The 13537-nt window shown below is 21.0% G+C and overlaps 3 protein-coding genes across 3 annotated transcripts; 2 read left to right on the plus strand and 1 right to left on the minus strand. All coding sequences in view use genetic code 6, as the record gives it.

The window, feature by feature from the left end:
• Nucleotides 1-1488: 1488 nt before the first annotated feature.
• On the plus strand, nucleotides 1489-3215 carry TTHERM_00971650 (hypothetical protein; the record flags this gene model as incomplete). The annotated part of the gene is made up of 9 exons (XM_001026086.2): nucleotides 1489-1518; nucleotides 1568-1728; nucleotides 1795-2002; nucleotides 2064-2176; nucleotides 2223-2322; nucleotides 2369-2503; nucleotides 2570-2737; nucleotides 2794-3054; nucleotides 3114-3215. The coding sequence occupies 9 exons, from the start codon at nucleotides 1489-1491 to the stop codon at nucleotides 3213-3215; spliced, it is 1278 nt and encodes a 425-aa protein (XP_001026086.2).
• Nucleotides 3216-5864: 2649 nt separating this feature from the next.
• On the minus strand, nucleotides 5865-8849 carry TTHERM_00971660 (zinc finger, Ran-binding protein; the record flags this gene model as incomplete). Its single annotated transcript, XM_001026087.1, has 1 exon — nucleotides 5865-8849. One exon carries the CDS (start codon nucleotides 8847-8849, stop codon nucleotides 5865-5867), a length of 2985 nt encoding a protein of 994 aa, XP_001026087.1.
• Nucleotides 8850-10092: 1243 nt separating this feature from the next.
• Nucleotides 10093-13449, plus strand: TTHERM_00971670 (hypothetical protein; the record flags this gene model as incomplete). Its single annotated transcript, XM_001026088.2, has 7 exons — nucleotides 10093-10233; nucleotides 10297-10531; nucleotides 10612-10799; nucleotides 10868-10996; nucleotides 11119-11716; nucleotides 12192-12840; nucleotides 12924-13449. Exons 2-7 carry the CDS (start codon nucleotides 10420-10422, stop codon nucleotides 13447-13449), a joined length of 2202 nt encoding a protein of 733 aa, XP_001026088.2. The 5' UTR covers nucleotides 10093-10233; nucleotides 10297-10419.
• Nucleotides 13450-13537: the final 88 nt, after the last annotated feature.

The raw sequence follows: 13537 nt of genomic DNA on the forward strand, positions 1-13537 counted from the left end.
TAAATCAATAATTAATTTTTTTTTAAATTTTTTATAATTTTTTAATTTGAAAAATAATTGCATATATTTAAAAAGTCATAATCATATTGGAGACTAAGGAGTATATGACTTATCTATTGCTTTATCTAAATGTGTAAGTCTTTCAACTTTGGTGATAGATTTGATGTATAATTTATTATTCTAATTTATAATTTTTTTAAACTTAATTCAATTATTTAATTAAATTGATATCTTTTATCTAACTCACAAAAGCAGCAATCTTTTTTTCGATGATGGTATATTAAATTTTGCTAGTGGATTATTAAAATGCCCAAAACTGAAAATGCTAGTGCTATAAATAAAGTAAATTTTATTTAATTAATCAATTTCTATTTTATAGATTGATTATTTTTGCTTGAATTTGCCTATGAATTTAAAGAAATACATAGATTATACAATTGTTTTTTTTTAAGCTTTAAAATAATAATTATTTCTAAAATATTAAATTTTTTTAACTAAAATATTTAAATTAATTAATTAATAGTAATAATAAAATTTATTGCCAACAAAGACTCAAAAATAAAATTAAAAAAGCAAAAAGGCTGGTCAAGTTCTCTATCATTTATTGAATACTTCATTAAATTCAAATTAATTTTATTTTTTATTTAATTTTATAAATAATTAAAAATATTTAATTTCAAAAGAAATTTAAAGTTAAAATTTATATTTTTATCTTGAAAATGATAAATTAGTATTTTTTTAATTCTGATTTAGTGAGTACATTAACAATATGATAAATAGTTACTTACTTAATACACTAAATAAATTTTACATGATAATTAATTCTAACTAAAGATTTAACTGAATATATTAAAAATGTTATTAATTTATGCTATTTTTATATACTATATTAACTTTTACATGATAATTAATTAAGATAAGATTAAACTGACTTTTATTTAAAATATAATTAGATTTATGTTATCTAAAAATATGAAACAACTTATTATCTTTATAGATTAAACTGACTTTTATTTAAAATATAATTAGATTTATGTTATCTAAAAATATGAAACAACTTGTTATCTTTACTAAATAAAAATTAATTACTTATTAAAAATCATAGCATTCTTAAAAATAATGAATTTTTTTCTTAATTAATTGTATAATGTCTTTTAACCTGATTTTAAATTAAGCTAAACAAATTTATTTCAAAATATAATAAAAAATATTTTTTTTTTAAATTTTATAATTTAAATTATTTTTTATTACAAAAAAGAATAAAACTATTAAAATATAAAACAAAGAATGTTTAAATTTTCATTTTGTTTTTTTCAGAAATTAAAATATTTAAGATATTTTTAATTCTGACATTAAGTTTTTTATAATAAGATTTATACTTATTAATATACTGGTTGATTTGTGAGCGAAAAATTATTGATCAAAAATATCTTCTAAATTTTTTACAATTAAAATAATCTTTTAAAATATATTAAATTAACTACAAATATGTCTCTAACACAAAGTCATACATTAGAAGTAATTAAATTAAAGGTACGAATTAATAAAATTTATACTTTTAATATAGGAAAAGTTGGATTTAAGTAAGAAAGAGTTTAATGCTAATGTAAAACTCGTTTAAGATTTACTTGCAATTTTTTAATTGAGATTAGATATTGAATAGCAATATTTAAATGGTTACTAAAAATTGTCAAAAATGGTCGAAAATTTCAACAAGAGTTTTATTTCGTAAATTGTTTTTATTTTTTTATAATATTTTGAAGAAATTATTAATTAGTGTTTGTATATAATAAGGTTTTGCCCAGATTTATTTAGTCCTTTTGAAAGTTTTCATGCAATTTAATTAGACCAAAAGTAAAAGTTAGTTCATAGTTTAGAAACAGATCTTGTATAACATATGAAAGCTTAGTCTGGATACATATTTAGCTTAGAATAAAATTTATATATGAACTGTAAGAGCATAATAGATAGTTATAATTAGCTTTTTTTAGATATTCCTAAAGTATATTTAGATACATTTTTAATCATGAGTATTTTTATATGATAAATAAATTGCCAAATAGCTAAAAAATGAATATTTATCTACAAGAGAAGAGTTGAGTAGCTCTTGGGAAAGTTTAAACTCTGCACAAATGAGCTCAAATTCATTAAAAACTATTGAGAAATTTTAAAAAAAGTATATTTTAAAAACAAAAAGAAGCTATAAACATTTTATATTCTAGATTTTAACTTGCAAGACAAAAGAAAGAAGAAAAAATGGATTCAATGCATTAAAAATTAAAAAATTTGAGACACTGCAATAGATTTTATTCAGAAATGGAAGTAAATTTTTTTCCATAAAATTAAAAAAAAATAATCACAACTAAAGAATGAGTTAGAAGCTAAGTATGACAATTTTGAATGCTAAAAGAGTGATTTAGTATTTGATAGTATAAGCAAATATTTTGTTTAGGAAGTTCACTACATGACTAGCTTATAATATGATTTCAATAACATTTTAAAGGTTTGTATTTTTTGATTATACAATCAAACTAAATAATTTATATTTTTACAAAAATATATTTTTTAGAAACTAAATGATGAAGAAGGAAAAGAAAAAATAAAGTTAATTAGATATAGTTAAATAGACTAGTAGAATTTACCTGCTTAACAATCTCCAACAGAAAATTAAAAGCCATTTGGATAAACTTTTAATTAATTTCTTGAGGGAGATGCTGCTAATAAATTGAAACTAAAAGTATGAAGTGAAATACATTTATAAACCACTTTAAATAAGTATTATTAACTAATTAGGCAATGGATTTCATAAAAAAAATGTCAAGTCAACCTAAAGAAAAGGGAATAGTGATAGGATTTTAAGCAAACGAACTTGATGGATTTTTACATGATGAATGGAAGTGTGTCTTAAAAGAAATGTAAGAAAGAGAGGCAAAAAAACAAAAATAGATAGAAGAGGAAATACAAAAATAATAGGAATTATAAAACAAAGATGAGAAGTAAAAAGGACTTGAAGAAAATAATAATTCTTCTTCAAACAATCAATAATAAAAAAAGGTAAATTTAACATATAATTATTTAACATACAAATCAACTTCAAAATATATTTTTAAAAGGAAAAAGAATTAGAAGAAAAAAATTAAAACTAATCAGATAGTTCTGAAAATAGCAGCTATTAGTATTTTGATTAATAAGAAATCAACTAGGCACTTGATTGATTGATTAATTTATTAATTACTAAAAAATGATATCAAACTAAATTTTAAATTGTTTTGATATTCATGTAAAACAATGTGATTTTAACTTAATAATATTATATAAAAGTATTGCTATCTAATTATCTCAAGTTTTTGTATTAAAATTATTAATTAAATATTTATTAGCCGGTTTATTTTTTTAAATTTGATTAAAAAACACCAGAAATAATTAGTCATAAATTAAGCATTTATTTTATAAATATTTATGAAATTCAATACATATTATTATTAGTTCGAGTTAAATAAATATTTTTTATTTCTAGTAAGATCAACACTCAATCCCTTTTTATTAATATTAACTTTTAAAAGTATGGTTACTTTTTCTACAATTAATATTACCAGAAGCAATATATATTTTCAAATTTATTTACTTTTTCATTTATTTTTAAAATAATAGCTTGGTATTTCGATTTCCAAAAATAAATGATTAAAACAGATAATAAATATAAATGAAAATAGATATTCAAATATCCCTAATTCTATAAAAATATTAAATCTATTCTTAATTGATTTGCTTTTAAGTGATATTGGAGTATCTTTTATCAATCACTAAAATTACATTTAAATATTTTTTTGTTTATATTTATTTTCTTACAATAAACCTTTATTATTTTAAAAATGAAAAACAATCTTTATTTTAGGTCTTTTATTAATTGCTGATGTAGCAAATTTAATTTCTTTCTTTATATTTAAATTTTCAAACATATTATGACATAATTCAATTTGAATTCTTCTAACAGATAATTTTAAAAATAATTTATGTATATTTAGACTTTAAGTAGTCTTAAATAAATTTAATTCCAGATTGGTTCCATAGAAATTAACTTGTATTTTTCACCATTAAATTTACTTTAATTAAAATAAATATCTTTCTTTACTTACTTGATTACAAATATTTATTTTCACATAGTTTTTTTTAAATTAAATGATTTTTATTTACAAAACTAAAATTGTTAATATTTCTAATTTCCTTCCTTTTTTTATTATTATTTGCTAAAAATTTTTTTTAACAATTAATTTAAGGAAAAAGGATTGATTATTTAAATAAATCTACATATTTTGCTTTATTTATTTAAAAAAGGGATATTTATTATTAAAAAATGGTAATGAAGTAAGAGTTGATGAATTTCAAATTTAATTATTAATTATTATTTAATTTACATCTTACTTAAAATGAAAATGAAATATGCTTTAATTACACTGTTCGAAAAGGTAAGGAGTAAAATAGAGAAAATGTAAACTAAAATATTAACACATTTAATTTAGTTGAAATTTTTAAGATTTTAAGCTTTTATTTGAATTTAGAACTAAATATTATTAACCATACATTGAAATCAGAAAATTTACTTCATTAGAATATGTTTACACTTCTTTAATTAAATTTAGATTTTTATGGCTTCATAAAGAAAAGTATTTAGTTACACTCTTTATTGCACAAAAAGAATTAAAAATATATTATTGTTTAAAAATGTAAAATTTCAATGTAAACATGAAATTTTTAACTTCATAAAGTAATAAATTTATTTAATTGAGAAATAATGAATTAGATATATTTCTATAAATTGGTAGGTATATGCTGAAGCTTTGAAAATTTAATGTCGAGTACTATTGGAGTGAGTGCTTTAAGAGTGAATTGTAAAATAATCGTAATTAATAACAATGATATACTTTTTCTAACTAAATTTTGGATATAAAGTATTGAAAGTTATAAGATAAGAATAAAAGGTTTGATAAAAACAATTAAAAAAGAAAGTAAAATTAAATTGAAGATCAATTTTCTTAATTACTTTAATTTAAATTAAAAAGGATAAATTAAGATTTTTTCTAAAAGATTGAATAAAAACTACATAATTTATCAGTTTTGATTTACTAATTGTAAACATTTTGATTTTTTTATTTGAAATCAAAAATATATTTTTAATTATTTGTGTATTTCAATTTCAAATATAATTTAGTATTTTGATTATTGGAGAGAACAGAATTTTTCTAATAAAAAAAACACTTGTTTCTATAAAAAAGTAAAGAAAATTAGGTATTTTTAATTAATAATAATCTTGTAAACAATCATTAAGATACTTTTTGCAAATTTGTATCTTTTTTTAAGAGTAAGCTTATGAGTTATGATTAATTGTTAGAGAAGCGTGTTTTCTTTTTTAAAGATTCACACTAAATATATAAATATAAATTTGAATAAATATTTTTAACATTGAAAGAATAAAATTATAATTAAATATTATAGACAGGTAATTATCAATTTTAAATTTTTTATTTTATTTATTAATTAATTAATATATAGGTATTTTGTTAATCAGTAATTATTATTTTACTGAATTTATTTGAATGAAGTAAGTAAGCTTCAGTACTTCTAAAAAGGAGGAAGAAGAAAAAAACTTATTTGTTATACAAAAGTAGTTCTGATTTTATTAAATGTTTTTCTATCTTTTCAATTAAATTTTTAGTTTAAAGCTTATTATTCAAATTTGTTATATCAAGATATTAGATAAGAAATAGAATTTTTCTTATTATGACATAAAATGCCTTTATTTATTTGATTAATTAATTAATAATTTTCTACCTTATTTTGATTTGGGTCAAATTAAATAAAAAAATTCAAACTATTTAACTGATTGTTTATTTCGTTTCTGAATTATTATTTGAATATTTTTACAACTCAATTGCATTTTCTGTTTCTTAATCTTCAACTTATTTTAATGGAGTGGTAATGATTTCATCTAAGGATAAATATTTATCACATTTTTCTTTTGTGCTTTACTTTGAAAGAATTTATGTTGATATTTATGATACGTCAGCATTTTAATCTGCTTAATTTCTATTTTCACAATCTTTACAATTTTCTTTTTCAAATAGAATAATTTCTGATTATTAAAATTTAAACGATTTTTTTTCATAATGCTTACTTCCTGATTCTTCTTCATTACGATTATTAAATTTTTACTAACTGTTTTACAATTAGTTTTCATGGTTTACAAAATCTTCTTTCTCATTTGAATATTTTTCAATATAAATTTTTTGAGTTTTCTATGTCATTTTTAGATTTAGTCGATTTTCTTTAATATTCTTTAACTCTTGGTTTTCAATTTCATCTTTATCTAGAGTATTATCTTCATTAAAATCTATTTGTTTTACAATTTTTTCAGGACTCTTAGTTTCTTCATTCTATTGTCCTTGATTTAAAATTTAAATTTCTCCTTTCTCTTATATTAAATCTTCTTAGTATTCTTTGAAGTTAAGACTTTTATTTGAATTTGGAATTTCTTTTTAAGTTGATCCGAAAAAAGTTGAATGACTTTCACTTTTGTTATCGCTATGTATACTCTTAGCTTGAGATTTTTTTTCTGTTGAATACATTAGCTTAAATTGTGTTATTAGGTTTTCTATATCAGAGAGAGGAAGGTTTTACTATTGAAATTGCTTTGCTTTTGGAGGGGTAACAAGAAGCCTATTTTCATATCCTTTCTAGGGTCCAGACCACAAATTCAAAGAATAGAATGAATTAGTTGTGCAATTTTGAGGTTATGGAAATGGCTAAGATACATGTTTATTTATTTCAGAATTTTGTTCCTGATTACTGAAATTTCCATTGCAAAGTGTCTTATTTGTTTTGATTCCACAAATTTCATTTACCCCCTAAGATATTTATTGATTCCTACTTGGTAATTATTATTATTATTATTACTGTTGTTAAAACACATTTGAAGGTTTTTAAATTACATTAAAGTTATTTAAAGTTAAGCCCTAAGGTTGTTAAAAAACCATAGATTTCTAAAGAAAATTTATTTGATGGGGAAAATAAAAACTTTATTATTGTTATTTTGATTCTGATTAAAGAACAACACTTTATTAATATTTAGATTCTTCCTTAGAATTTAATTAATATTCAAATTATTTTTCCTTTTCACACTTTGCTTCGTACTTGTTGTGCTCTTGTGTACATTATTACTACTAAAAATATGTTTATTAATTTTAAGTCTGATCACTCTGCATTTGATTTTAAGAATCATCTTAAGACTCAATTAGCTGACTTCTCTGAGTATTATTATTATTATTATCTATTAAAAACTATTACATGTTATTTTTAGGATAATGAAACTAATTTTATAGCTCATTTTATAGTGGCTAACCGCTAACTTAGGGAAAGTTAAGCAAATGTGGGGTTTAATTTAAATTTTATGAAACAGCTGGATTTTTTTATTGTTGCAGGAGTAATTATTGTTAATACATCATAAAATGCATCTATCTTTACTAATAAATTTCTTATTAAGAAATAAGTATGTTACCATTGATTTGAGATGAATTATCTGGTTGTTGGTTTTAAGATATGTTTTATTTAAATTAAAATGGTAATTAGAAATTTTAACTTTCAAATTAACAGGGTTGTTAATACTGTGATTAATTAGAGATTTAGTTAAAATTGTACTGAAAATTTTGTTTAAATTGTTGCTAATTATTTAAATCATTTAACTTTGAAATTTGGGAGGAATTATATAGCTGTTACTAATTTTAATTTTAAAGATATTAATATTAGTTTTACTTGAAATCATTGAATTTTTAGTTATTATTTGGATAAAAAAGCTAAGGAGTGTTGAGATTAATGCACTCGCTTTATAAGCTTTAATTAAATTAAAAAGAAGCGTTTTAATTAGCACCTTAATTGGCTAAATAGCTGTTATTAAAAGATCCCTTAGAAGTTTAAGCATCTTGGTTATAGCTAGTTTGTAATACACTTGGATTAGGATTATTTATATTAACCATGTTAATTTATGTTCCCAAGGGAGCTCCATTAGCCATGGTAAAGCTTGGTTATGGCTCCTTATTTTCCTTTTCTGAATTGGCTTTTTTAAGATTCATATTTAACAAAGGGATAAATGGTTATTAAAACTATTAATTTTGAGAGTGAGATTTCTAAATTGCCTATTATTACTGCTGAATTCGATGATAGATTTAGTGATTTTATTATTGCTATTCTTGAGCAATTTCATAGTTGATTAATTAAGGTGTTGGAATTACTAACTAAGGATTGAAAGTGGAATTTAATTTGTCTTATGAGCAAATCATCATATTTTATATGTAATTTTATTGCTTAGTTTAGATTCTACATCTGTTGCATTCATTTCTGAATGAAAAATTTAAATTATTACAAATTAAACAAATCCAATCTCCTGCCCGCATAGTAGTAGTAGTAGCATTATTGCCATTGAAGTTACTGTTTCCAGAGGAAGTATTGTTATTAGAGTTTTATCCTTTGCTTTATCTATTAGTATGGATTGCTTAATTTTTATTAATGATATTACTATTGTTAAAATTTTAACTTAATGCCTGATTCTAATTCTATTGGCTATTTAATATCTATTTTTAGATATGCTAATGGTTTCCGTATGCACTCTACTAAATATTATATGCAAAGGTTTAAGGTTAGATAAGTTGAGTATCTACAGCACCTTCTATCTGTGCTTTTACCTGTTATGGATTATATGGCCTAAAATTTTTTTGAGCGTTTTGAGTAGATGAACTGGTGGTGGAAAAGAAATTTAGTGAGTCTTAGTATGGATAGTCCTGGTTATAATTGGTTTTCATCTCTTAGTTATGAGGGCTTGGAAATAATTTGTTATTTTCAATTTTTGTTGTTTACTTGTTTTTTAATTGTATTTTTATTTGGTAGATATTAGTTAGATTAGTAATAAATATTATTCCTATTTGTTTGTTTGTACAAAATGGGTAATAAATTGAAGATTCTTTTTATTAAATCTTACTTTCTTTTTTTTTAGTATGTATTAAGTTTTTTAGTTTTTTTTATAATTTAAATTTTTGTTTTTTCTGTGATGGATTTTATTTAAAAACTAACAAGAAGATTCACTTTATTTCTAATCAATTAAATAGGATATTGTCAATTTGATTAAATTGCATCACCAAATATCAAAATAGATAAACATGCATGCATACTCAATCAATATAATTATTTTGCTTTACTCATTTGATCGATAATAGTAGCTTTTGAAATTCCTTGTTATTTATATTCAGATTTATAAGAAGTTGTAACCCAAAATTACTTTTAAACTATATTTTTTGCTAATTTATTGTATAAATACTAACTGCTTATGAATATCTCATTTACATTTCAACTACTCTATATTAGGGAGTGTTTTTAATATTAATCTCAACTTTTAACGAAAAAATTGCAATTTAAATTGGCTTTAGAACGTATTTTTATTTATATTTTAAATTTGTAAATATCTTTTCAGCTCTCTTAACTGTCTATTTATTCAAATTTCTCTTAGCTTTTAAATAGCCACAAATATTTGATTTTGAAATATTTAGATGTTTCTTTATGGTAAAAATATAATAAATTTGATAATTGCATTTAATTTTCATTTGACCACTCATTTACTTATTTATTATTATTAATTTATCATAAACAAGACTAAATTTATTAATTTACATAAATTTTTCTTTTTATATCCATGATATTTTATCTAATTCATGGATCTTATATTTCATTCTATTCAAAATAAATTCAAATAATCATTTTCTATTAATATATGTTATAAGCCTTTAATATATGAATAAATATTTGATTAATCAACATGTAACTTTTACCTAACTCTAAACATTCTTTAAAAATAAATTGATTAATTATTAGAAAGTAATTGATAATATTTGATCTTTGTAAATTTATTTGAACTGTAACTTTATTAAATTAGTACCATTATTTAAGAAAATATTTGTAACAAAATTAATATTGAAATAATTCAATCCAGAAATCTTACTTCACTAATACTGATAATTTATTATTGTATCATAAAGAATTTGTTTCCTTTTCATCCTTTAGAAATATATAAACCAAGAAAAAATTTAACTTATCAAAAAGGCTTATTAATTAATATAATTGCAAAAGTAACATCAAAATATTTTGACATATTACTTTACTCTTGATCATTAAGATATTAATTATATTATCAATGTAAAAAACCTCTACCAAATATTAACAGTTTTTAAGAACTAAATTTTTCAAAATTAAACATAGACATTCCTGAAACAATAACCATTTACTTTCTAACCCTAGCCTATAGTTTTAGAGAAAATTTCTTTGAAATACGTACTATATACAAACATTATCAAAACAGAGTCATAGATAAAATTTCTAAATATGTCAATCTATAGTGGGTTCGGTACAAGAAAACAAGAACATGAGTACAATACTTCAATTGAGCGCCTCATTAATTTATTGTCTTAAAAAATATTAGAACTCCATTTGAATTGTTTGTTGCTTTATTCATTTTTAGAAAATTAATTTTATAATTTGGAATTTAATTGATTGAACAAAATATTTTTATATTAGAGGGCATAGATGACCAAAAGTTTGTAGTATCCTTTGGGAAAATATATGGAGCTATTACAAAATTAGAGTAAAATAAATATCTCCCTCCTAAATTTTCTGAATCTGCTAATGAACTAGCTAAAAAATTGGGTTTTTATTATGAGTAAATTTCAAATGCGATTGGAAGCAATTATTCTACAATCTAAATGGTAAAAACTATCAAATTCTTCAAATAAAGCATCATATTCTAAAAATAAAAAACTTTCTTTTTATAAAGAACGAGAGGATTGTGAAGAATAGTAGTCTACTGAATTCTAGTAAGCAAACATTGAGTGTGCAAAAAAATATGAATTAATAAAAGGCTAGTCCATAATTGGCTATGAGCTAATCCCCAAGATTACCAACGGTAAAATTAATTATGTTCGTTAAAAAAAAAAAATTTAAAATGGTTTTTGATTTCTCAACAATCTCTATCGATAAATATTTTAAAATTTAGTTTAAAATTTTGTATTTAAATTTTTAAATTAGAAAAATAAAAGTAAATCTGGAATCAGCTCGCCTAAAATATTGAATAGATTAGATGAAGGATATAAAACAGATAAATAAGAATCAACAGGAGATGAGCTAAACCAGACTTTTCCAATAAAATAAAAAAATAGGAATAGCTTTGATAATACTAACAAAAAATAAGTTTTAAACAATGATAAAAAGCAAAGCAACATAAATTAAAATAATCACGGCAGCTAAAATAACATAGTTTCAGTGAGTTAAGTAATATAAAATTAATAAATTTAAATGGCTAGATAAAATAGTTCAAATAATAATAAATCCTCAGTAATTCCTTCTGTTGTTTTACAACCTATTCCATTACAATAGCTTGACTAAAATAAAAAAAATAATAACGAACTGCTTATTTAAGTCAATCTTCTTGAAGAGTCAAACAAGTTTGTTAATTTGTATCCTTCATCAGATTAAGATAGCTAGCAAAATTATGAATTAAATGATCATAAGCTTAAGCAATAAAATGATTAATTTTTAGATAAATGGTCTAAACTGTGCTCTAACATTTATAAATACTAAACTGGAGAATAGCCACAAATCAAAAATGAAAGCACATAAGAATTAAGTAAATATTTTTTTATCATTTATATCTTTTATAACAAATAATTAAGTCACTAAAAATACATTAAATTAGTTTGTTAAATTATGCTAACATTTTAAATTAAATTTATGGAAAAATAAATAAATATTTTTTAGCTGTAAGACAGACCTCTAAGTTAAGCTATTTTTTACTAATTTTATATAAGAATTAGATTTTTATTTGTTTTTAATTAAGAGTTAGATAATCAATACTGTATTAATTATTTAACTAATATTTTCAAGGGACTTAAAAAGTTTTGGGTAAAAATAAACTTAAGATGGTTCAAAAAATTTTTTAAATTTGATTTTAATAGTTTCGTATTTTTGATTTAATGTGGTATATAGCCTTAAATTAACATATTAAAGTAACTTAGAGTACTCTCAGCATTTATTTTATTTTAAAAATATCATTTTTATTATTTAACTTCTTTAGTTAAGTATAAATAATTTTTATTAACTAGATGAAGAATAAATTGCAAATGGGAATGGATTAGATCCTATAGCATAAGAAGCATTAAATTTTCAAATTATTTAAAAGCAAAGATAATAATATTACTAATAGCAAATGATAAAAAATTAACAGTTCATTCAAAGCCAAATATTGAATTAAAAATTATTTAATTAGTAAATGTAATAAAATTTATAGGGTAATCAAGATAATTTAGCAGTATCTAGAGTTTCTAGAAAAAATGCTGTTTCCTAATCACTTTAAAGATATTAAAAATAATCTCCATAAGCAAAAAATAACAGATCTACATCAATTACCAACCCTACAACAGTTAAAGTCAATAACAGGTATAATTTAGATAACTCTAAGCTATTATCACAAAAAAAAGAAAACTATAAAAAACTTAACTAAAATGGCTAGAATGTACCTCAATTTACAAATTTCTCAAATAACTCTACTTCTAACAAAAATTCTTCTAGTAATTTGAGGGTACTTCCAGATTTAAATACCTCTTAAAATCTAGGAAGTTTAAATTAGAATAATATTTAAATTTAGTAAAGCTACTAATTCCACAATGAGTCCAATTTTCCAGAGCCTAAAAAGTAACTAAATAATGTCAGCGAAGATCTTCCTTAATCATATCAAAATAGATACAAGCAACAGTAATTGCTTTAAGATTTATAATCTATAAATTTACTTATTTCACAAATACAGGTTTTAATTTTTTATTTTTATTAAATTCTAGAGCAATTTCAGGAAAAGAGAGCAACTAAGATAACTTAAATACTCAAATAAATGCTACAAAAAAGCAACAAATGATTTTTTAAAATAGAGAACCAATAAATTACAGAAATTAAAAAACAGAAGGGACAGAATAAATACAATAAAATATATCTCTTCCTTAAACTAATTAATCTTATTCATTTAGTAATTCTAAAAATATAGTCGTAAATGGAGGAAAGAAACAAAAATCACCTTATAATTCTATTTTGGGCTATCCTATACAATAAAAGAATAAAGCAAGAAGATTATCTAATATTTAGTTAGAAAATGATTAAGAAGATCCTTTCAGTCTAGATCAAAGCATACAAAGAATATATAAAGAATCAAAGGCATATTCGACTCAACATAAAGAAAATAAATAAATGGCAAATTTTAATCTTTCTTAATCTACAAAAAATTAGAATAAGGAAGATATTTAAATACCTCAACTTCAACCTTAAATTTAACCAAAAAATGAAAGCGGATTCTTCATCACTCCAACACAATGAATTAACTAAAAGCATTTATTTGAAACATAAAAAATAAAAAATATTTAATTTAAAAATGTATATTGTAAAAAAATTTTTATATTTTATG

The sequence above is a fragment of the Tetrahymena thermophila genome (genome assembly GCF_000189635.1).
Source record: "Tetrahymena thermophila SB210 genomic scaffold scf_8254051, whole genome shotgun sequence".
Classification (NCBI taxonomy): domain Eukaryota; phylum Ciliophora; class Oligohymenophorea; order Hymenostomatida; family Tetrahymenidae; genus Tetrahymena; species Tetrahymena thermophila.